Source organism: Pleurodeles waltl, chromosome 7 (genome assembly GCF_031143425.1).
Source record: "Pleurodeles waltl isolate 20211129_DDA chromosome 7, aPleWal1.hap1.20221129, whole genome shotgun sequence".
NCBI lineage: Eukaryota > Metazoa > Chordata > Amphibia > Caudata > Salamandridae > Pleurodeles > Pleurodeles waltl.
The window spans coordinates 1,131,666,985-1,131,693,448 of NC_090446.1; the positions used below are offsets into that span (position 1 = coordinate 1,131,666,985).

The window sequence follows — 26,464 nt, forward strand, 5'->3', positions numbered from 1 at the left end:
TTAGGCTCTGATGGAAGACATTTGTAAAGGCAACCTTCACCCTTCCTTGTGCTGTGATTGGCAACTTCAGAGGCCCTCCTTTGCTCTCCCATAATATACAACCGATAACTTGGTATACTCCCAGAATATTTAGTTTCAAATATCGTATCAAGAATATTGACTATTAAAATTTCATGAAGGGAAATTATTTATATATAGTGTGCTTTACTATACTTACGTATACCTTCACTATACATCTCTTCAAGAAATTTAGGAGTTAAGACTAGTAAATCTATACTTTCCTATATAATACACCCTTACCTTTAAAACATTTGTAGTTAATATTCTAGATGCAATTGTTTTATGCTTATATTCTTACATACACGCAGCTCTGCTTACGGTCTGAGACTTGGTTTGTGCTAGTTTGAGGAGATAAGGGTCTGCTAGGGATGGGGACTCGAGTAAGAGTGAGCTCCTTTTGCGGTCAGGAAAAGGTGCTAGTACGGCACATAAATGGTGGTAATGGTAAAGTAAATAAGAAGGAATTTAGATACCTTAATTTTGGAAGTGGAATGGATGGATGCTAACGTGATGCATGCCACCACTGTAGAGGAAAAGCACCAATGGGTCAACGTAGACTCGATAGTCAACCAACACCAGGGGTCTTTGGGTTGTTTGCTTTGATTATAAGTACCTAGAGGAGGGCCTTCCGTTGAAAGGGAAATTTTACATATATATATCTAATAAGAAAAAAAATTGGGGATGAACGAAATAAAATAAAATAAAAAAGAGGTAGGATATGATGGCTGAGAGAAGTAAGATTAAAGCTCTAGGTGCCATTATTATGCTCTGGCCTATTCAGGAAGGCCTCTCTATGGACAGACACGGGGAGCCTTTTGCAGGAAAACAGGAAACAGGACGTACAGAGTATGTGGGCCTTCTCAGGGGGTATTGGCCGTACAGGGGAGGTTTAGGTGCGTCATGTGTGACACGTTTTCTTTATATGTACTGCCCATGCTGTGCCATATAGATGAGGCTGGCTACCAGTCCACAACAACATACCACCCATCGTTCGAATAGGCTTGGACTGACTGTAGAGATCTACCACATACCTCTGGCCCTGCAACACTGGTTCTGTCCTGGCCGGTCCCAGCTCACTACATAGCACGACTGCTTCCTGGCATCTCACAATGACATTCATATAGGGGTGTATGGTAACACAGCCCAGCCCTGCAGATCTCCCCACTGTCTATGCCAGCAGCCTATACCTGATCAGGACCATAGACAAACCTCAGAGCGGTAACAAGTGTAGTGGACTGTAATCATAAGAAATATCATCAAGGGACCTGTGGAGCTCATCAAATCTGCCAGCTTACTGAAAACCATAAACTGTGCCCCTACCTCTCAAACTTCACCCATCACGCTGCTAAGTGCTGCATCTGATAGCACAGTAACTGCATCTCAGTGGCATAATGCATGACATGGAAGCACTTCCATGTAGGATCAAAACAAAGACACCTTTCCAACCTTGCACCCTATTAACATGCTACCCCCGAAGACACTAAATAATACACGTGATTGTGAAATGCATGAAAATTGGGCTTTTAAAGCCAGGTCTGTGAATTAAGTGCATTTTCCTGGCTTTAGTGTGAGACTCGATAGAAGGGGGCTTTTGGTGCTTTTATTTTGCTACACAGTTACTACACTTAGAGTTCAACTGTACACAGCCATTTTTTCCTTACCAACAGTAAGTATGGAAGGAGAGGAAACTAATGTTTATGTGCAAACCCTTCACCTCTGGAACGGGTCCCACCCATATCAAAGCGAGTCCACAGAATGCAATGATCCTCTGGACCGAGCGTGCATCTCTCTAACCTGTACCAAAGACTGCCCTTCCATTACTTTGTGCCCCTCTAACCTAACCTACCGCCTGTCCTGTTGAACCCCCACCTTCAACTACACAGACCATTTTTCCTGCCACTAGTGCGCCAGTGAGCCTCCTCAACTATAAACAAGTATGCAAAGAACCCCTTTTTTGTAGACGAATGCATAATAATGGACATTTATAAACATCGCAACACCACCCCTCTGAACGACTTGAAGAACTAGGGTGGAGTCAGGCATAGCCCTCCATCCTTAGGGTACCCCCTAATTGATAATATGCCAGCCAACCACTGGCTGGTGCACCTGAACTCTTAGGTTTCAGGGCAGACTGACCTAAAGAGGAAGGGAGACCCCCTTGGTCTCTGTGACACTGCCTAATGTAAGAACACACAACAACACTCCACCCCCTCCCCCCAAAAAAATTTACATAAATGCTGTCTTACAAAATGAAATGAATTGCTTTTATTAACACGCTTTTTAAAATTTATGTTATAGAGTGTACTTTTTTTTTTATGTAGTCTGGCGCTTTTGCTGAGGCGATGACAGTCCAGTGTCTCCCACAAACGCAACTAGAGGATGGAATGGGGGAGGATTAAAGGATGACTTGAGGCCCTTGATGTGTGGGGGAGAATCGTTTCTTGGGTGGCAGGTGTCCCTGTGGAGATTCTGGAGCACTCTTTGGGGTCCTACAATGTCTGCTCGTGGACTCTGATGAGACTCTGAGCGGGTGCTGACTGACTGCTCCCCCCCTGGCATAAGTGCTGAAGGTGGGAGCGCTGGCCTGGCTGCGTGTTGGCAGGAGGCCTTGACGTGGCCAGGGTGTGAACTGGCGGTAGAGCATCTCTACCTGTGAGATGTCGGTGGGCTTTATGAGGGACATGGTGTCCACCAGGTGTCTGTATTCCAAAGGCATCTGGCACTCAGGGGCCCTATTTTGCTGCTGTTCTGACAGTGCTGATGGAGGCTTTGGTGTGCCATGAGGCACCTCCAGATGCATTTTTTGGTGTGGAGGCAGCAGGCGTGGCCTCTTCCGGTGTTGAGCTTCCAGGAGTAGGTCTGTGGCGCAGATGTGGATGAAAGACTCTGGCACATTGTGAACCACGGGCATGTCCTCATGCTCCTGGCCACCCAGATCTCTTTGGCGAAGGACCCTGCTGACATCTAGTTGGGACCCCTGGGTACCTTGTGTAAGTGGCTCTGCTGATCTCTTTCCCACTGGCATTAGTGGGCAGGTGGTCTTCTCCTTTCGCCCACAACCCATTGATCCAGGCTGCAGGTTTGCAGCACTGAGGCTTCTACAAAGAGGCTCTTCCTGACTTCTGGGCCCTTCTTCTGACCTGACATTTGATGGCCCTTTCAAAGGCTGTAGAAGGGTCTGGAGCCCAGCTCGCTCTTGAATAGTGCAGCTCTGTTTCCACAGTCCTCGCACACTGGTCCTAGCCTCGTCCCACATCAGGAACACAGCTTCAACACCTGTGTGCCTCTTCCTATTGAAAAAATGAGAGAAAATTCTATTAAGACATGGATTTAACACATTTAAGGTCTATTTCATCAGTCTATATCTGTATTTTATAAATGTCACAGCCATGAAATCTTGATACTGTTTTAGTTTAAGGGATTCCTGGTATTGGGCTGCCATAGCATGTGGTCCCAGCAAGTGAGGGCCCCAGTGACTTCACATGTGGCATTGTGAAGTCATCCTTGCAAGGGGGATCAAAAGGAGTGGCCTGTACACCCTTAGATCTCAAGTGACTGTGATTTGGGGGCTCCAACGAGTGCCTCACATTAATTTATAGCTAAGAAAACATGAAGTTGTTAGTGTAATCAACCACGGATACCCGTGTAGTGCATAAAAAAAAAAAACACTGCTCCAACTTGCTATTCAGAGCTCACAAACACTACTAACACTTGGCTTCCTTGCTTTACAATACTCCCTCACCAATGAAACTAACAATGTTCCGCCCAATTCTTGAGCTGACCGTGCCTCTGAACCTCCTAGAGCCCCATCCGTTTAAATCTGACCCATTATGCTCTTAATTTACTTAAGCACGCCGCCCACCGATAACTCAACATTTCTAGTCCTAGCTGCAGTGCTTAATTTGTGCTTATTGTTTCCGGCGAGGAGCACGGGCACTTATTTTTGAGGGCCGGCACTTATTTTACTGCGAGCAAAAGACACAAATGGGAAAGACGGAGGAAGGGAAAAACAAAAAAGCGTCACAATGGGAGAAAGCAGAACGCTGCAAGAGTGAACTGAAAGGGCAGGGAATGGCTGTAAACAGATTGAAGAGATTCTAGATGGGTTCAGGATTACGCTATCTCAGTATTCCGCGATCGCACATTTATTGCAGCAGTCGCCTGTTCAAGAGGAGTGCTTTGGGCGCTAGCACGTTTTTATTTACAAATTAAGCACTCTCCCAGTGCCATCCCCTCAAATCAGGGGGCTTGCAGTTGCATCGTTTCCAATTGCGCAGCTCTGTATTGTCCTGGGGAAAGGAAGCTTTGGGGCCTCCACCATGACGGTATTTGCTTTGGGCACATTCTAGTCAGTGTAGGAGGGCCCGCTGGGGGCGGGGTCTCTTGGATCTCAACCTGTCTCTGTTTAGCACCCTGTCTTTTCACCTCGGCGGGTCCGGATAGAGGCGCACAGAACGTGTTCTACACCTCTATCACCTTGACTCGGCTACCTCCAGGATTTTTCAATGTCCTTGTCTCTTGGTGACACGTATAGATATATTTTTTTGTTCCTTACAGTGATTCTTCATTAGAATGATGCATAGTGTCCCATTTTTCGTTTTACTAGATAACACTTCCCTTTCCTTGAAGAACGGCGAGAAAGAGGTGTCCTGAGCAGGGCAGTGTAGAAGAAAGTGTCTCTGCTTCTACTTCTCCTAAGACGCATTGTCAGCAAATTATATCCTCTCTTGGTTTATGGTTTGATGTCGAAAAATTAGACATAATATATGGATGGATGTTTCAAATACTCCCCAAGTCTCCGTTATCTCGAACGCAGCTCATGGATGGGATTGTTGCACCAGAAGACATAAAAGCCATTAGTAAAAAACTGATTTTTGTTTAGTTTCAAACATATCATGAAGGAATAGGTTGGTAGCTGAAAAGGTAATTACATTTGATGGAGCAACGACTACCACCATGTATTTGGATACTGATGTGGATCTCGGTTTTGCTTTACAAATTTGAAGTCAGGAGACATTAGAATGAAACATTGATGCTTTTACTTCAAGGCTGTTGCTATCAATCACAGTCGGAAATGGGTTGCTTCACCCTTTAATTCTTTCGTATATCACAAATAAATTATATTTGAGTTTATTGTTTTGCTTTGTTTTGTGACAAGTTACTCCGTGGACGTTTCACTCAGTGAGTAGTCTGTACACTGGACTAGAGCCTTTTGAGGTTGAACTTATACATGCAAAGGAATGTGTCAATTAGAGTCTGTGACCAATGCATGGTATTATATACATTATAAGGCATATTTATACCTTGCGCTGAATTAGCATCGTTTTTTACGCAAATTCAACGCAAACTTAACTCCATATTTATATTTTGATGCTAGACCCCAATAGCGTCAAAATATTGGAGTTAAAGTAATTTTTGGATGTGTGAAACCACCTTGCGTCAATGAGACGCAAGGTAGGCGTTCCCATCCATAAAATGACTCCAAGCCCCTAGTACCTTATTTATCCTCCCGTGCAAAAAAGGTGCACGGGGGGAGGCGGGCCTGAATAATGGCGCTAAGCCTACTTAGAGCCATTATTTAACGCCTGGGTCAGGGCAGGCGTTAGGGGACCTGTGGACCCATTTCCATGGTCCTACACCATAAAGAGCCCACAGGTGCCCACACCAAGCCCCAGGAGCACTCCCACCCACACCAGAGGGACACAAGAGGATGGGGGAACCCCATCCCAGGTAAGTAGGGTAAGTATTTTAAAAACATTTTTAAGGGACATTGGGGGCCCTGAAATAGGCCCCTCTACATGGCACTGGGCAATGGCCATGCCCAGGGGACACTTGTCCCCTGTTCTGTCCACTGGGGTGGTAGGCATGACTTCTGTCTTTTATAAGACAGGAGTCATGTGGTATGGATGGTTTTTCTTCAGGAAATGATGCTAGGCTGGTTAAAGGCATTTTTTTCTGCTTCTAACCAGCCCAACGTAATTTTTTGGTGCAAAACCCCCTTCCCCCATACCACCACCCCCACCCGGCTAATGCCATTTTCCCCAGACGCTAGCTCACCCTTTGTGCGGACTTGTGGGATTCCATAAATTGGGCGCCCAGCTGGCTCTCTGGAATGATGGAAGCAGGTGTTATACTTTTTAAAAGTATAATTATGGGCCTATATGTGCAGGGAGACCGGCAATGTAGATAGACCTTTACCCAACAGCAGTATTGGAGGAATTGGTGAGCAGAATAACAACTGGGGTACTGGTTTTATATTTGACATGAGCAACACAAAAGGATGAAAAGGGAAAGTGAACTTGTAAACGCTCAATAGATTTTCCCATGAGTAAATCTACACATGCATATTTGTAATAAAAACGCCAGACCTAAGTAGGGTCCTCCTTCTTACAAAAGTGCACCCATGGTATATGTCTTTCACTTAGTGCAGACTTACATATTTCATGAATTCGAATTCACAAGAATTTACAGAAATCGTACTCCTAGAAAATATTTGTTAACTGTGTTTTAGCATGAGCAAATATGCATGTGTAGATATGCTCACGGAAAAATCTATTGAGCGTTTACAAGTTCACTTTCCCTCCAACCACTTTTTTCCCAACCTTGGAAGAAGATTTACTTCTGACCTTTGTCTGTAGTAAATTTCCAACCTTTCTCAGAATGGGAAATGATCAGCGAAGAGCTGGTGAAAACCCTTAAAACATCCAAGTTACAAGGTTTGCACAGACTCCAAAGGGCATTTCAAATCTGGAACTATTGCTTACCACTACCTCCATCCCCAGTATGTAGATCTGCAGAAAGGTGGAAAAATAAGGAAATTGCTAGTATTCAAACCCTATTATAGTCTTAACCCTGGCATAATCAGCGGGGCTATTATCAGAGCACATATTTAATGGGATTGTTGCCATAATTTGCTTCTGCATTACATGGCGCCAAAGGGACAAGTAGATTTATGAAGCAACCTGTCCCATCAACAAGTAGATATTTTATTAAATTCGATACCCCTGTGACAGCTTCCCTGGTAATGCTTTCTACCCATTGCTTACCATGGGCTTTGTTTTTTGTAAATCACATTTGATTGCTTCATATTTGCTGGCTTTGTTTTTTTTAAAGCTGTGCAGCATGTCTTTGTCCCTCCCATGGAGCATAGCCTGTTTACCACCTCCCTGATGGGCTCCTTGCATTCCTCTATGAGTGCTTGCTTTCTGGGAACTTTTTTTTTCTTTTTCTTGAGGCACCCAATGTGCAGTATTTCTTTGAAGAGGTTTCCTGCCTCCTATCTTTCTGCTTGACTGGTCCTACTTTGATCATCATTCTCATAAGCCTGTGAGGAACAATTTTCTGTCTACGAGCTTGTTTATTTTGTTCAGTACTCTTCAATATTAGCATACCTTAGACAATCCTCTTCCTCGATTTCATGCCATAGGTGCTGGAACTAGGGAAGTGGGAAGTTCTGAAGCACCCCCAAAATAACCATGCTGGAGCTCAGAAGGAAATGGCGAGAGAGAGTGGACTAGCATGGCATGGAGACGGCTACTTGGGTGCTAAGCTCTGGTGTTGAACATTGTAAGTTCAATATCCTGATCCCCCCCTCCCCACAGAGGTCTAGACACCCATAGCGTGGGGGGACAGGGATGAGGGAGACATGGTGAAATGAAGGCTGGCTGAGAAGACCGCAGATATGGCTGTCAGAGCCTGGAACCGCAAGCATATCGGTGGCAACAAGCACTGCGTCTGCCATCATGCACAGGTGCCGTGAACCCTGGAGAGCTGTGTGGGCCGAGACCTGGCATGGTGGCAGGGAATCCCCCTCCCTCCCCAAATGGGGAGAAAACTAGAGCGACCTCCCTCTTCCAGCAGCCATGTGGTGCTTTGAGGCTGGTGGTGGGTCACATGGAGAGAAAGGTACAGCGTCTGCCATCTTGGAAGTCAGTGCTGAACCCCGGAGGACTGCAAAGCTAGTGGCGAGGAGGCCGGGGCTTTTAGGGTGAGACACCCAAACCGTCAGGTACGACGATCTCCCCACCCAAAGACTGGAGATACAAGCCAGAAGCAGCCCTTGATAGGACTCCAGTGAAGTTGTAGGGTGATACAGTCCCTCTAGAAAGGCGGATTTACTATGGTGCCCTGCTGAAGCTGGACAATAGGGAGGGCACAGTGAAGGTGGGTGGTGAAGGAATGACCATGGTTTGACTGAAACGGGGCAAATCCCTTCCAGAAAGGGAATGCCATCAAATGGTGCAGTGGGAGAAGACCCACTCACCCTCTGTAGCGGATCAGAGCCTAGAGGCGTAAATGGACACTATCCTAGCAGCAACCAAAGATATTGAAATAGCCCTGGAAGTTACAATTGAAACAGGAAGTCAGCCTCCTCTGGGCTGATCACACAAAATTGACAGACAAAGTTTGGATGCAGAGTACAGCTTAGACCCACGGTGACAGACGCCACTGCTCGTATATAGGTGCTAGAGAATAAACTCGCCACACTGGCAGACAGGGTGGAAGATGCAGAGGGCTGCTCCCACAGCAATAATATCCAGATTACTGGACTAACGGAGAGGATTTAAGGCCCCAGCGCAGAACTATTCTTAAAGGAGTGGCTATCGACAGTGGTCCTAGAAAACAAAATATCAAAATGATTCACAGTGTAACATGCCCACAGGATGCCAGGAAGACCACCGATCCCCAGCACACCTGCAAGCTTTGGTAGCCAGACTACTACATTTCTGGGGCAGAGATACCATACCACAGGCACTCCTGTCGCAAGGTCCCTGGACAATAGAAGATGAAACCATCAACATCTATCCAGACTACACAACACTCATACAGCTCCAACGAGAGGCCTTCCAGGAAGTCAAGCAGCATCTGCAAAAGCTGGAGATCCATTATGGCCGCTTCTTCATGCCATAGATGGAGGAGAAACACAGTTCTTTAAAGCTGCTTCAGACATCTGGGGTTGGTTGGAGAGATGCACATAGAAATTTACACATGAAGATAGGATGGCACAGCTCCTGAGGAGGTGGGATTGCAGAGAGTGCTGCAAGATATGACAACGTCCACACACAGCACAGACAAAAGACCAGGCGATACTGGAAAGGGCCACGCTTGTGGCAGAAAGTCCCCCAACAAGTGGGAAACTTTAGGGATGGCAACCGATAGCTCCCAGAACATAGGCTCAAACAACGATAGCAAAGGGAAGAACTCAGTACTGCTGAACTCAGTACTGCTGACGGCCACGCCAATGACATCGGAAGAGATTGCTTGGGAAACTGTACTACACGGACTAACTCCCCGGGCAGATGCGGACCTGCCTCGATGGGTCTACCAGGCTTATGGCCTGACATCGACTAGCATCCTGCTTGTGAGCAACACCATAGCTCCCTCTTTGACAGATGAATATATATACTATTGTTACCAATACTCTCAATGGTAATCCAGAAAGTTGTTCATTATTTAGGGCGACGGACATACCATGAAGTGGGGTGGTGGCCGGTTTCTATTGCTGCGACATGGTAAGGTGGGGTGAGTGGGAATTGGAGTGAAGTTTTTTCAGTTTGAATTGTTACCTGTCAGCATAGATCAGAGAGAAAGACCCCACCACTCAAGGCAGATAAATCATGGTAATGAGCGCCGATGACCATAAAGACTAAAAGGTACTCTCATTGATACCACGGAAATGAAATGTCAATGGACTGGCAACCAAATCAAACTGGGATTGGTACACAAAGCACTCACATGCTACACAGCAGTGGCATGTTTCTGAAGGAAATGCACCTGAGAGGGTTAAACTGTAGTCTTCTGGGGATGAGGAGGTACACAGTGATTAGCCACTCCAGGTTCACTTTTGGCTCCTAAGGGTCGCAATAGGGAAGATCAAAAAATCAATTGCACTGCATGTGATGGAAATCATACCCGATAACATGAGAAGCCACACAGCAGTCCTGGGTAAATGGGAGGGGGAAATGATTGCCTTCGTGAATGTTCCGATACCCCTGGGATTGCAGACTGAAACACTGACTCAAGTGAGTGAATTGCTGCTGCAGCTGCCCCTGGCAATGATAAAGGGAGGGGGCTTTAATATAATGGGTCCATTATGGTTAGAACTTCTGCTGTCATGTGGATGGCCTGAACATAGGGAAACCGGGATGCTTCACGACTACAATGGGCTTAAGGGATAAATATAGTATAGCGGACACTACATAAGACACTTAAAAATTACTACTTCTACTCTGGGGCACACAACTCGTATTCTAAGATAGGATAGATCACTTTTTTGCACCATTGGCATCTCTGCACAGGTTTGTTGTGGCCAGCTTCATAGCTAAAGGTGTATCTGATCATTCACCACTATGTTACTCTAGCTGCATGTTTGCAACGAGGAAGAATGGAGTGGAGAATAGCCACCTGTGACTTACAAATGAAAAAGTGCTGGAGGGCCTTGATGAAGCAACTGATGCAATAACTAGATAAGAGGCCTACAAGGCCACCATACCGGGGCTGATCATAGCAGGTGAACTAGGTGAGAAAGAGAGAGATCCCACAGCTGTTGAGAACTAAAATAGAAACCCCTTGAACTTGTGGCAGGCTATATACAAACGCAGTCAGACACTATACGAGGAATATATAACATTAGTGACGGGTGAAGTCCACTTAACATACATTAGTAGGCCAAGACAATTATTTGAAGTGGGAGACAAAGCCAGGAAACTCCTGGTTTGGCTCAGTAACAGGGACAGAGACAGGCATCATATTGGGAAAATCGTTGGCCTAGACGGGTTACTTATGGTCAGTAAGAAGACAGAAAAAGTTCTAGTTGACTAGATGAGGGACTTTTATGGCCTTATAGGAATACCTATTGAACTTTACTCAAGGCTACCCAAGAAGGCTCCTGCATAAATTGCACATACTGGGGCTGGAAGGAGCCTTGACCACAGTAAAAACATGCTTGGCATTCGTGCATCTTCAGTCAGGGAAAATGTAAGGACTGAACAGGCTGCCAATGGAATTCTTTAAGAGACTGACCAACAAGATTGTAACGCTGCTGTATGATGTATACACAGAGGCATCCTGTAGGGGTGAGATCCCCAGAGATCTTTGCGCTGCGATGATTACCCTTATCCTTAAACCCAGGAAACCCCCAGAATGTAGGGGTGAGATCCCCAGAGATCTTTGCGCTGCGATGATTACCCTTATCCTTAAACCCAGGAAACCCCCACAACGGTGGGATTCTTACATACCAATCTTCCTACTTACAAAACTATTAGCAAAAGTATTAGCCAAGAGATTGAAAAATGTGATCCCTGAGCTGGTCCATCCAGACCAGAATGGTTTCATGCCTCACCGATCTACTAAACTAAATCTATGCTGTCTCTATAACAATATTGTAGTGGCTGATACACTGGGAATTCCCCTAGCTATTGCATCGCTTGATGCAAACCAAGCCTTTGATTCAATTGAGTGACCTTTCCTATTTGCCATTTTGAGCAAAATATGGATCTGACTTCTCTACACTAATTCAAGGGCCAATAAATGAGATACTATCTAAAGAACTCCCCATAAAGAGAGGCACAAGTCAGGGGTGAACATTATCGCTGGAGTTTTTTGTGCCCTGGCGATAGAGGCACTTTCTGAGTGGACCCGAGTAGATTCTCAGGTATAGGGCTGGAAATGGGGCGAGTCATGGAAGAGCGGATATTCTTATACACATATGATATCTTACTATATGTTGCGGAACCCAAGTTTTCCCTGATAAAACTTACAGACATCTTTCGAGTCCTTGGGCACTTCTCGGGCCTGGAAATTAATAAGGATAAATCGCTGATTTGGCCCTGGAGGATTGAGGGAGTCCTTTCATTGTCTCTGCATGTGGCTTCACATCACTTTAAGGCCCATATTTATAGTGTTTGCGCCGGATTTGCGTAATTTTTTTAACGCAAATTCGGTGCAAACTTAACTCCATATTTATACTTTGGCGCTAGATCCGTCTAGCGCCAAAGTTATGGAGTTTGAGTCTTTTTTTGTACGTGAAAAACTACCTTGCACTACTGACATGCAAGGTAGGTGTTCCCGTGCAAAAAATTACTCTAAGGCATGTGCGCCTTATTTATCCTCCGGCATCAAAATGACGCACAGGAGGAGATGGGCCTTAAAACATGGCACCAAGCTGGATTTGCACCGTTTTTTAACACCTGGGTCAGGGCAGACGTTAAGGGACCTGTGGGCTCATTTCCATGGTGGGAGACCATGGAAGCAGTCCACAGGTGCCCTTCTCTGCACCCAGGGACACCCCCTGCCACCCTCGCCCACCCCTGGAGGACACCCATGGATGGGGGAACCCATCAATGATGAGTGCCGGTAAGTGAGGGTAAGTAGAATTTTTTTTTTAAGTGGCATGAGGGGCCTAACTTAGGCCCCCGTACATGTCACTGTGCCCAATGGACATGCCCAGGGGACAGAAGTCCCCTGGGCATGTCCATTGGGCAGGGGGGCAAGACTCCTGTCTTGGCTAAGACAGGAGTCATTTCCATGGGGGTTGTGCATCACAAAATGGTGCTAGTCAGGTTAGAGCCAATATTTTTGACTCTAACCTGACTTGCACCATTCTTTGGCGCACAACCCCCAGTCTTCCCTTTGCCTCCGCTGCCCGGTTACTGTCATTTATTTTGACGCTAACCAGGCCGCAGCGCCGGCTACCCTCATTCCATAAATAAGGCACTTGGCTGGCGCATTGAAATGGCGTTAGCCGGAGGTAAACTTTTTTATGCAAATCTGCCCTAACGCTGATTTGCGTCAAAAAGTATAAATATGGGCCAAAGTACCCAGACAGGAACTAAGGCATTCTGAAGATAACCTGGTCCCACTTCTTAAGGGGTTGCAAAAATGAGGTACAGCATTGGTGATTGCCACCATTCATAGAAGGGATAATGGCAGCAATCTTTAAAATGATTGCGCTCCCCAGATTTACCTACACCTTACAAAACAGCCCATACATGATCCCAGACACTTTTTTCCAAGAGTTAAATAGATTGCTGTGATCCCTGCTGTTGGGAAACGGCCCATAGTGTATAGCTCTCTCCACTCACCAGGGATCTGTATTTGAGAGTGGCATTGTGTTGTCCGATGTCCGCAAACACTTGGAGGTGGCACAGATTGTGAGTGAGTGGGCATTTGCCCGCTAGATGATTCTGCATTCCAGGTGGATAGAGAGAAACCTGGGATATTTGCTCTCTTTTGGGAAAAAACTACCTATGACTGCTCCCCAAGCCAGTGCAACGGTGGTATCCCCGTGGAGTAAATTAAATAGCTAATTGGGAGGGGTAAAGAGACTCACTCTTATAACCCCCCTGTGGGGGAGGACATGACTAGGCCTGGTGACAGCACTACCAGGCTGTAAACAGTGGGACATAATTGACCTCTCCACGTTAGATGATGTGTGGATTGCAAATGGAGTGGTGGCGTTCGAATATTTGAAGATGGAATATGTGCTATATCCAATGCATATTTTCAAATGTTTGCAACTAAACCACGCCCTACGATCGACAATCCCACAGGGGTAAAGAAACAATGGAGTATTCCTCCCTGGAAATCCGACCCCTACATGGGCATATGACATCCAAAGCCATGTCCCTTACATATGCCATGTTAATGATGAATTAATTGGGCAAACAGTCCCAACAATGAGGGGAAGTTGATTGATGATGACAGGAGGAATGCCATACAATTCTTCTTGAAAGGGACTATAAAGGCTAGCTTTTGCCTTATCTAGTATAAAATCCTGCATAGGATCTACTATACCTGAACACTTCAATACAAAATCGGTAGATCTCAAGACGACTTATGCCTTAGAGGTTGTGGACAGTGAGGAGCCTCTATATAAATATATTGTGGGAATGAATGTCCTAAATTTGCCTTGTTTTGGATTGACGTGACACACAGACTTCTGAATGACACGGGTCGTAATAGATCTAAGAGCACCCCCCCCACACACACACACTTGCACTGTTAGGCGTTTGGACAGAATTGAAGGCAACAACTTATAGCAAACTGTTAAATAATCTGTGATACAAAGTTGCAAAGAGGGAAACTGCCCAAATATTGGGCAACATCTCTGCCCACGGCTACGACAGTGGATAGTGGGTGTGGACAAATGCAAAATAAGAGAGAAGGCCATGTATAAGAGGCGGGGATACACACATAAATACAAAGAAAGTGGGGGAGGTGGTGGGATACAGGGCAAGACTCAGATAACACAGCATATGGTTAACACAGAGGGATGCCCCATTCTTAACTGGACAAAGGGCCCCAGTCTGAGATGCTGGCAAACTAACGGAGGATTTGTGGGCCAACTGTACCGAAGTGAGACTGCTGTGTACCATTAGGTAGGATCGGGTGGAGGGGCATGGGGGGTGGAGGAATCAGATTTCTCTAGTGTGGCAGTACAGAATGTTATTTGAAACTGTTTTATAAGCTACTACTTTAAAAACAATACAAATGTTCTTGGGGAAAAAAGTGAATGAGCAATAAACGGGCCTTTATTTTTTTTTTTATCTTGTCACATTTGCTGTGCATTCACAGAGGTCAAATGTTAGGCTCTGTCTTCTAAAGGGGGTTGGGGTTTACTTTTCTTTCTCTGATTGTAAAGTGAGAGCATTTATGTGACAATCTTGCTGGGTACTGGGTGTGGGGAAGGCTGTAGGATGTTCTTTTTTTTGTAGCACACAACAAAATATAAATGCCAGTTAACCACCTGTACAAATATTTCAGAATATATCGGAATTGGGAATTGAGAAAGCACAAATGAAGCACATTTTTCGTAATCCTGAAGTGTGGTGGAAACAAGTATTTTAATACATTCAAAACAAATTAATACATTAGGTGATGTGATTTCAACACATTATCAATTGTGCGCTGTATAGTTTTTTCAGTAAAGTTGTATGTCTGCAAATGTAATGGTAATTTCAATTGAAAATGTGTTGCATGTAATGACAGTGTGCTATTAAACCATGCATACCACACTCTACACCACTCCACTCTACAACACTCCACTCAACTCCACTATACCCCATTCTACTGAAAGACACTCTACTCCACTCTGCTCCACTATTCTCTATTCTACGCCACTCCACAACACTCTACTCCATTCTACGCCATTCTACTCTGACATTCCTTCACTCTATGAAACTCTATTCCACTCCACAACACTTTACTCCATTCTATGCCACTCCACAACACTCTACTCCATAACACATCACTCCACTCTACTCTATGACACTCTAATCTATGCTACTCCATGTCATTTTACTCTACTCTGTGACACTCCACGACACTCGATGACACTCTACTCTACGAAACACTGCTCTACTTCACTCTATGCCACTCCAGTCCTTTACAAACCATAACTTCACTCTTGCCCACTCCACCCTATAACACCTCTGTACAACACTCTCCACCACTCCACACTACATTACTCCACTCTGTGCCACTTCACTCTACAGCACGTGCCACTCCATTCTATGCCACTTCACTCCACTCTACGACACTCCACTCTATGACAGTCTATTCAACGCTACTCTACTCTACTTTACTCCACTCTATGCCACTCACTGCACGACAGACCACTTCACTCTATGACACTATATTGTATCATACTATGATTGCATTTATGCAGTGCTTACTACCCCTGACGAGACATTGAAGTGCTACTCCACTCCACTCTACTCAACAACACTATATTCCACTCTGTGCCACCCTACGACACTCCACTCTATGACACTCTACGTAACGCTAGGACACTACTCCAGTCTGCACCACTAGGTGCTCCGAAACTAAACACCACTTCATGCCACTACTCACGCTACACCACTCCACTGTACGACACTCTGCTCAATGACATAGCACTCCATCTCAGTCTATGACACTCTACTCTACTGTGCGCCACTCCACGCCACTCTGCCACTCCATGACACTCCACTCTGGCACTCTGCTCCACTCTATGCCACTCCACTCTACCCCACTCCACACATTTCCACTCTACAACACTCTACTGCACTTTACGCCATGGCACTTTATGACACTACACTCTATAACACTCCATGCCACTCTACTCAACTCTACACCAATCCACTCTACAATACTCCACTCTACGACACAATATGATTCTCCACTCTATACGACTCCACTCTCCAACCCTCTACTTTACTCCACTATATGCCACTCTCCTTTGACACTCTACTCCATTGCAGTCTAGGACACTGTAGGAAGCTGGCTCTGTATATACTATATACAAATGATGTATAGTGTTCCCCAGAGGCTAAAGTAAATAATACTAATGCTTTCTTTTGTGGTAGTGTGGTTGAGCAGTTAGGCTTACCAGAGGGTAGTGCAAAGCATTTGTTGTGCACACACAGACAACAGAAAAAGCACACACTCAATTACTTCACTCCAGACCAATGGTTTTTATAAAGCAAAAATATATTTTCAGATTTATTTCTAGAATCGCAAAATTCAAGTTGCAGGTAAGTACATTTATAATTATGACTTGGTTTTGAATCTGTAAATTGCACAGTTTAAGAATAAATGTCAATAATCTGTTTTAAAAGTTGACATATTGCAATTTTCAGAAACAGTTCCTGGGGGGAAGAAAAATGTGTAAGATTTACAAGTAAGTATTTGACTTACAGTTCCAGTCTCGGGATGTTAGGAAGTCTACAGGTTGGGGTTTAAGTTAACCCCAAACACCCACCACCAGCAACACGGGGCCGGCGGGGTGCAGAGGTCAAAGCTGAGGCAAATTTAACATGGGCTCCTATGGAAACTGGGGGCACTCGGTTTCAGATCTGCTTGCAGGTAAGTACCCACATCTTTGGAGGGCAGACCTGGGGGGTTTTGAGGAGCACCAGTGGGGAGGGGGCACAAGTAGGCACCAAACACACACCCTCAGTGGCACAGGGGTGGCCGGATGAAGGGTGCAAACAGAGCACTAGGCTCCCATTGCTTTCCTAGGAGGGAACCCCAGGAGACACTTAGATGCTGCAGGCTGGGTCCACGGGGTTGGTTCGGGAAAACCACAGGCTGGACAAGAAAGAGGGCTGCTTGCTGAACATTGCTACACCGGTGGTCGGGTTCTCCAAGGCATGGGGCTGCATATGCAGTGTACCTTTAGGCATCAGATGTCTTAATCCGGAGCTTTCGGAGTCAGGGGTGTCCTCTGGATTCACACTGCAGGCGTCGTTGTGGAGGGCAGGAGAGGTCAACCCAGGGTGGGCACTTGCTTGGAATCGCCTGGGGATCCTCTCTAGCAGGTTGGGCCACCTGGACATGGGCCATGGGCATCGGGTGGAAAGCAGTCAGGACTTGCGGTTCTGGGGATGCTCTGGAGTCCTTTGGTGTAGTTTCTTCTTGGTCAGAGGAGATGTCCTCAGGGGTTCTTGGTTCTTTGTGTTGCAGTACAGTCCTCTGGAGCTTGGCAGAGGTCGCTGGTCCCGCAGGATGCGTCACTTTCTTGTTGCAGGTTCTTTGAAGCAGGAGACAGGCCGGTAGGGTTGGGGAAAAGTCAGTTTGCGTCTTCCTTCTTCTCTGCTGTGGGTCAACTTAGCAGTCCTTCTTTCTTGTTAGGTCACAAGGAATCTGAAGACTTGGGTTCAGGGAAGCCCTTAAATCCTGGATTTAGGGGCATTACAGGGGTCAGAAGGCAGTAGCCAATGGCTACTGTCCCTGAGGGTGGCTACACCCTTCCTGTGTCCCCTCCCTTTGGGGAGGGGGACACAAGTCTAACCCTATTGGTCCCTGCCCTCCAAACTAAGATAGAGGATTCTGCATGGAGGGGGTCACCTCAGCTCTGGACACCTTATGGGTGGTCCTAGCTGGGGTGGTCACTCCTCCGTTTTCCATAATTTTGCCGCCTGACTTGCTGTCAAAAGTGGGGCTTTGTCCAGGGGCGGGCAACTCCACTAGCTAGAGTGCCCTGGGGCACCGTTACCAGAGGCTTGAGCCTTGGAGGCTCACCACCAGGTGTTACAGTTCCTGCAGGGGGGAGGTGTGAAGTACTTCCACCCAGGACAGGCTTTGTTTCTGGCCACCGAGAGCACAAAGGCTCTCACCTTATGTCAGAGGTCTTCAAACTGGGGGGCGGGCCCCCCTTGGGGGGGGCTCAAGTGATCCTGGGGGGGGCGCCAAACTCTGGCCAAAAGAAATATTATACAGATAACATGCCTTTGTTTTAAGCAGAAGCATGTTATTGCAATTTTAAAACGGTAACAGTACTTAACTGTAATGTAATAGGTTTAGACATATTTAAACACTGCCATCTTTCTAAAATAATAGTGAAAAATTCTGAGGGGGGCCCAATGATTTTTATTTTTCAACTGGGGGGCGCGGCATTAGAAAGTTTGAAGACCACTGCCTTATGTGGTCTGAAATTTGTCTGGAAGTGGCAGGCTGCCACAGACTGGTCAGTCCTGCACTAACAGTTTGGCTACCATACAAGGGGCATCTCTAAGATGCCCTCTGGGTAAATTTTTTAATAAATCCCACACTGGCATCAGTGTGGGTTTATTGTGCTGAGAGGTTTGATACCAAACTTCCCAGTATTCAGTGAAGCCATTATGGAGCTGTGGAGTTCGTAATGACAAACTCCCAGACCATATACTCAATATGGCTACACTGCACTTACAATGTCTAAGAATGGTCTTCACATTTGGTATAGTGCACCCTGCCTTAGGGTTGTAAGGCCTGCTAGAGGGATGACTTACCTATGCCACAGGCAGTGGGTTGTGGGGGCATGGCACCCTGAGAGGGGTGTCATGTCGACTTTGCCTTTTTCTCCCCACCAGCACACACAAGCTGCCAGGGCAGTGTGCATATGCTTAGTGAGGGGTCCCCCAGGGTGGCATAATACATGCTGCAGCCCTTGGGGACCTTCCTTGGCCACAGGGCCCTTGGTTCCATGGGTAACCTCTGCAAGGGACTTAACTGTGGCCCATGGGTGTGCCAATTGTGGAAACAAGGGTACAGATTTTGGGAAAGAACACTGGTGCTGGGGACTGGTTAGCAAGATCCCTGCACACTTTCAGTCAAAGTTGACATCAATATCAGGCAAAAAGTGTGGTGAGGGAACCAAGCCAACAAGGGCACTTTCCTACTGACACTTTATGCCACTCCAATTCAATCCACTCTGACACTCCTGTATGCCACTGTACTCCACTTTACTCTACAACAATCTACTTCAATTTATGCTATGACATTACGACAGTCCACTCTACTCTGCAAGGCCGAATCACCTCCCTGGTGAAATGATCAGCTGTCTTAAGATCTTTTTGTGCTCTCTGACACTACACCTCAAATAGATCATGTGGCTAATGCAGTGCTTCTTTCTAATAGTCTGGCGAAGCATCCCTAATTTCCAGTGCTTCAAATAGGCAGGTACTCCATGTAATGAGAACATGCTTTGAGCTGAGATGGGGTGTATCTGCACTTCTCAGCAGTGGAAGAGTACCCCAGCACTTCTTATTAGCAATTAGATACTATGGGATAGTCAGTACATGCACTTCTGTATTTCCATTCCAAAAACTGTGTTATATCCTTCTTGAGACAACCACTATATTGTGGAGTTCCAGTTGTCAGAGTGCATAAAATTAGTTTGGAAACTGTGATCCAGAGCACAATGCGTGTGGCGTCAGTGTTTGTGTAAGTGTGGGGGGGGGAGGAAGATAATTAAAAAGTATAAAATACTCTGCAGCTGTAATATTGAACTTCACAAAGAGCAGCTTAACTGTATATAAAATACCATGCACATATCTTTAATAAGAACTAGTTAAACTAACTTTACAGTGCAGGAGACCCACTTCTTTCCTTTCAACCTGAGACAAAACAAGGTCATTATCAACCCTACAGAAACGATTCTTCTTTGACAAAAAGTATGGGAATTGTTTTCATGAAATTAAAAAAAGCTTGGGCACTCAATTGCCGATTGTTAGAAATGGGGTCTTTGGTTGGCAGTCAGGTTACCCCCTGTCAAAGGAAGGACCCTCACTCTAGTCAGTGTAAGTCACACACAATCCAAATTATCCTGTGCCCACCCTCTGGTAGCTTGGCACTGAGCAGTCAGGCTTACCTTAGAAGGCAATGTGTAAAGTACTTGTGCAATAAATCATGGAATAACACAGTGGAAACACCACAAAAAAGACACCACACAGATTTAGAAAAATATACGATATTTATGTGATTAATTTAAGGGAAAAAACAAGCAAGATTAAATATCTCAAGTTGAAAATATCACTTTTGATATCAATGAGCATAGTCTTAAATTCTTAAAACCAACAATTGTCTCTTGCAAGCACAAAGTACCTTGTTTGTGTCAAAATTACACGCACGGAGACCGCAGAGGAGGAGATGTGTGGAAAACGTAGGGTGTGCTTCAGATTTCCGGGCGCACGCAGACAATGTGTCAATTCTTTTCCACACGGCAAGGACTTTGCGTTGAATTCCGGCTCACAGGCTTGAATCCTCTTTGCGGGGTCTCTTGACACCCAAGGATGATGCAGAGAAATCCTGGGTGCGCAGGATGAAGTCACAGGGGCTGTGTCGATCCGGTGGGAGGTGCGTCAGAGTTTTTGTTGCACAGCAGGTGCTTTCACACAGAAAGTAAGGAGCGTCGCTCCGGTTCAACAATACGTCAATCCAGTGGTCAGTGCGTTGAAGTTCCGGTTGCAACGCTGGCGCTGCGTCGGTCTCCACTCGGGAAGCCGGCCTGCGTTGTTCTGATCCGGAGTTGCGGCGGTTCTTTCCCCGCTAAGCAGGCTGTGCATCGTTTCCGGCAGGCTGTGCGTCGATTTTCCACCACAGAAGGAGTTATTTGCAGAGATTAAGTCTTTTTGGCCCTGAGACTTCAGGAAACAGGAAGCAAGTTCAATCAATGCCCTTGGAGAGCACTTCTCAGCAGATCCAGAGGCCAGCAAGGCAGCAGGGCAACAGCAAGGCAGCAGTCCTTCTCATAAAAGCAGTCCAGGTGAGTCCTTTGGGCAGCTAGGCAGTTCCTCTTGGCAGGTTGCAGGTCCTGGGGCAGGGTATTTGTCCCAAGGAGTATCTTGAAGTGTCCAGAAGTGTCAAAATGGGTAGGGTCAGAGACCCAGCTTATATACCCAAAAGTGCATTTGAAGTGGGGAAGACTTCAAGAAGTGGCTTTGAAGTGCACAAGGTCACTTTTCAGTACAGCCCTTTCTTCCTGTGAGGGCAGGCCACTGTCCTTTGAAATGTAATTGTCAGGCCCTCCACCCTTCCAGCCCAGGAAGACCCATTCAGTGTGCAGATGTGTGCAGGTGTGACTGAGCATCCTGTGTTTGTGGTTGTTTGGGTGAAATGCACAAGGGAGCTGTCACCCAGCCCAGATGTGGATTGTAAGGCACAGAAGGATTTAAGTGCAGAGAAATGCTCACTTTCTAAAAGTGGCATTTCTATAAAAGTAATATAAAATCCAACCTCACCAGTAAGCAGGATTTTGTATTACCATTCTGGCCATACTAAATATGACCTGTCTGCCCCTTTCTGATCAGAATCTACCACTCAAACAGTATATGAGTGTAGCCCTCATGTTAGCCTATGAAAGGAGCAGGCCTCAAAGCAGTGGGAAAGTATTTAGGAGTTTTTCACTACCAGGACATATAAAACACCCAGGTATAGGTCCTCCCTTTACCTACATAGCACCCTGCCCTGTGGGTTACCTAGGGCCTCCCTTAGGGGTGACTTATATGTAGAAAAAGGGGAGTTTAAGGCTTGGCAAGTACTTTTAAATGCCAAGTCGAATTGGCAGTGAAAATGCACACCCAGGCCTTGCAATGGCAGGCCTGAGACATGGTTAAGGGGCTACTTATGTGAGTGGCACAATCAGTGCTGCAGGCCCACTAGTAGCATTTAATTTACAGGCCCTAGACACATGCAGTGCACTTTACTAGGGGCTTACAAGTAAATTAAATATGCCAAATGGGTATGAGCCAATGTTACCATGTTTTAAGGGAGAAAGCATATGCACTTTAGCACTGGTTAGCAGTGGTAAAGTGTGCAGAGTCCTAAAACCAGCAAAAACAGTGTCAAAAAGTGGAGGGAGGCAGGCAAAAAGTTGGGGTTGACCACCCTAAGGCTTTCAGGTCTAACACCGATATTTCCCGGAAATTCTTTTGGGAACTACATAAGGTCCTACGTGATGTAATTTGGCACAACTCGGAGGAGAGTGGCCCACTCGAAATTACTGCTCTCCCAGATCCACAGTGGCATTGTGGCCCCCAACTTTGAATATTATGCTATAGTAGCGCAAGTACAATGGCTCCTTTACCTGCTAGTGGATCATTTCCTTGAGGAAACCTGCACAACAGGCCCTTCCTCACACGCACTGAACTATTGTTGTTATCGGCTTTGGTGACCAGTCCTAATCACGGTCACCCCCTTCTTTGGGTGGCCCTTGCCTGCCTCGCCAAAGCCTGGAAAGCCATGAAAGATATTTCTACTGTGTATCTGCGATAGCGCTACTGGGTCACCGGTCAAGGCAGGGGCTCACTTCAGATAAAGAACTATACGCCTGGGATCAGGCTGGGTTTATCTCATTGGGAGATCTGTTCCAAAATGGTCAACTCTACACTTTCCCATCCATGATGGAACAACATGGATTGCATAGGGGAAATTGCTCCTCAACACCTCCCTAAAAGGAGCCTTTAGAGACACCTGGGCCATCAATGATAGAGGGCTGACCACTTATCAACCACTGCAGACTAAGACTCTGGGCTGTGGACGCAGACTGATCAACAGGATCACTAGCGCTCTAGTGGCTCAGACACACACCACGATGGGGCCCCTGAAGAACACTTGTGAGACAGAATTCAACAGACCCCCCCATGATAGCGAGTGGGGCGAGGTGATAGCATATCCTAGGAAAGTCTCGCGAAACACCCGGCTTCAACTTATATAACCTCTCCACAAGGTGAATCGCATGGATATTACCTGGCACCCCAGGCTTCTGCAGTAGATGCAGTACCTCTGCAGCTGACATGCTACAGACATTGTGGGACTGCCCCGGTTGGGCCCCTTCTGGGACGATATACTGGCCAAACTGTGGAGGGTAGCAAACATAGAAGGAACGAGATGCTGGAAGTCGATGGCCCGAGGAATATATATACGGGTCCCTTCGTCAAACGATCAAGTGCGCTTCCTCGGTCTCGCTCTCCTTATTGCCAAAAGGACCATTGCTTCGAAGGAGATACTGCGGGTGCCCCCGATGGCCAAAGCCTGGTTCCAGGCTCTGTGCGGTGGGGCGAGCGCTGAGGTCACGGCCTTCCGAGGGCTTACGTCGTTGCTCCATCCATTGTCCAGGACTGGGACACAATACTTTCACAGGATTGACTGATCCTAGTGAATACAGTGACACTCTGACCGGGACTCCTGCCCCCCCCCCCACTCCAAATTCCTTGATAAGGGACTTCAACTACCCAGCCGAACTCCCCCAATCCTAGATGAATGTATGAGGCCGTCGGGCACTGTGAAGTAGTTCTGCCTACTAGTTACACGCCCCCCGCAAAAAATGGACACCTGACACCCCATAGCCCCACCCAACGCCCTGCACGCCACCCTTTACACCAGCTTCGTCTTAGGTTAAGCTGGGGTTGAGCACGCCTAACCCCCCTAACACCAGTCATCAGCTCATGAGGGCTCCAAAATCCATACCATCCCATCTCCCCTCCGTTCCCAAAAAATCCCGCCCTCTTCGGCCTCTGTCAGGGACCACGCTGAACTGCATTTTTCATGCTCGAAGCGGTGACAGTTATGCGTTTATATAAAAAAAAAGTTCTCACGCCTGTATTACTACATCTAAATTACGCTTCTTATATTTGAATTTTTACCCTACAGCAAGAGAGAAAAAAAGTATGTAAATGTGTCAGTGAAAGTAAATAATTCTGTGATCATATTTTGTGAAATACAGCTGAAGTCTGAAGCTTTTCAAGCATTACGAGGAAAGCCCATGCCTTCTCTATTTAAATGTGAAAAACACATTTTGTGGTTTAACAAGTGATGCAGGATGACCACCCACAAAGTCTGATGTCTGTCAAAAGCAGTCCTCTGAATCATTAGATTGTCTGTTTCTGATTATTTTAGAAACGGTTTCCTGTGTGATGACTAGCTCCAAAAAGTGAATGGATAGTGGCACTATTTTACTATTGTGTGCCTCTCTGCCATCCCTTTTTAGATCACCCCTTTATTTTGCCTCCCTTGCCTTCTTTCAATGGAGGTGTCTCCGATGCTTAGTAATCACCTCCAACAGCCAGCCTTTTTAATGTGGTATTACTTGGCTCTTGTAATGTCGTGCAAGTAGCAATGATGACAGACACTGGATTGTAATCGAAGTTAACTTTATTGGCCTTTCAAAATACCGGAGCTCAGACAACTCCAACCTTCACTGCTCCTAACTATTCACTGTTTCACTGACTTTTCCCCTTCTGGTTCCCTCACTACTTTACTTTCGCCAGAGTTTCTCTCGATACCAGGGTCCTACAGCCCTGACACACAGTGCAGTTACAACATTATAGCCCCACACTTGCAGAGGATATTCTCGGTAAGATGCAAGTCTTAAATTTCTTCAATGAGACGAGTGGGCCTACGACATGTTCGCTGTGACCGATGTAACAGGCTTGGCTCCATCATCTCTGTCAAGGCCAGAGAGGCGTGCTATTTATGACTGCTGGCAGGTTCCTGGCTCACTTCGAGAGTGTCATTTTCCGAGACCCCCAACAACTCTTTGGTTTCAGAATCACAATTTCTCAAGTGAGGAATATTTTGTCTTATTGTCTTGTCATCAGAGGCAGCTGTGACCATAGTTCCTTTTAGGTTAGTCACTTGTAGTGGATGTTCATAGTACCGGCTGTCTGTCTTTTCCCTTTGTTCTTGTCTGACTGTCTCCTTCCTGAGCAGTAGATATTCTTGCTTTCTGGTGAGCATCCACATATTCCTTCATTTTCGTCTTCTTGTTCCTGTCTAACCCCACCAGTTCTTCATGAACAGGAGGCCGATGGGCACGGCTTTTGGATTTTCCCAAGTGGGGATTCTCATATTCACAATGCGACCCAACATCAAGGTGGTCGGACATTTTTCTGTGGAGGTATGAGGTGTGGTCGGATAAGCTTGCAGCACTTAATTCAGAGCCATCTGGACATCTTGCTTTCTTAGTTTGGCTGATTGCATGTTTTTTTTTTAACATGCCCATAAATCTCTCTACTATCCCATTGGATTGAGGCCACATGGGAGTGATTTTCCTATGTTTGAAGTTAAGGTGCTTGGCGAATTTAGCAAATTCATTTCCATTAAATGGAGGACCGTTGACAATTTTGGGAATGCCACAGGCTGCAAATACTTTGTCTAGCACTGGTATGATGATAGCCACTTTAGTAGACAACACTGCTCACCCATTATGACGATGATGTATTTGCCAGACTGAAGAGGACCAAAGAAGTCAATTGCTACATGTTGCAATACACTTTCCAGCAGTTGGGACATTTGTAATGGTGAGGGTGGTTCTTCTCCAACAAGCTGACATTTATGGCAATCTTGGAGTGTGGCTTCAACCGTCAGGTCAAGAGAGGGGAATTAGACTCATTCCTGTAGCGCACTTTTCGAGACCACTATGCCCCAGTTTCCCTCATTTGCGAGGTTGACCACTCCTTGACACAGTGTTTTTGGTATGACAGTCATTTTATCTCAGATTAACAAGCCATTGTCAGTAATCGTTAGTTCTTCTGTGACATGCCAGAAGGAAGCCAGTTCTTAGGTGTCTTTCATTTTGACACCCTGGTGTTCTTCCAAGTGTCTAAACGAGTTTGGAGGCGATGTGCCACATCTTAGAGAGTGACATTGATACAAAGAGTCTCCACTCCAGGTAAGTTCATCAGTAGTTTTATTTCCAGTAAAGCACATACATTCAGCAGGGTAGCCACCAGGACAGCAACTGCCCTCCTTCAAATCCTAACAATCTATTCCCCAACCTTCTAAATTCCATCCCCATAGTTACATAAACAACCTTGATACAACACATCTTTCCTCTTCAGAAAAGTAATGACACAATGGCTAACTTAAACTCTTTACTCACACTACAAGTATTATGACTAAAAAACTGTGCAACATATAAATGAAAAAAAACATAATTAAAGAAACTTGTACATAAATAAACATAACCAAAAATAATGCATTTTGAAACAATGGAACCTAGAAGATTACTCAAAGTACTCCTATAACCATGCAGGTTTCTTCTTCTCCCTTTTTGACTTCCTGCATACCACTCCTACTCCACACTCTCCACAATCCCCTTAATCTGTTACTGCTATAATACCCCCATTCTTTTGAATAGATAGTCTTTCTTTATTCCACCACTTGC

The 26,464-nt window shown here is 45.9% G+C and overlaps 1 protein-coding gene across 1 annotated transcript in view; it reads right to left on the reverse strand.

Moving 5' to 3' along the window:
- Positions 1-2,302: 2,302 nt before the first annotated feature.
- Positions 2,303-26,464, reverse strand: part of LOC138247371 (uncharacterized) — a 35,711-nt gene continuing 11,549 nt past the window's right edge. The window contains exon 2 of the mRNA XM_069202030.1: positions 2,303-3,350. Within this exon, the coding sequence (XP_069058131.1) occupies positions 2,456-3,316 (861 nt within the window). The 5' untranslated portion in view covers positions 3,317-3,350 and the 3' untranslated portion in view covers positions 2,303-2,455. The remainder of the gene's footprint in view (positions 3,351-26,464) is intronic.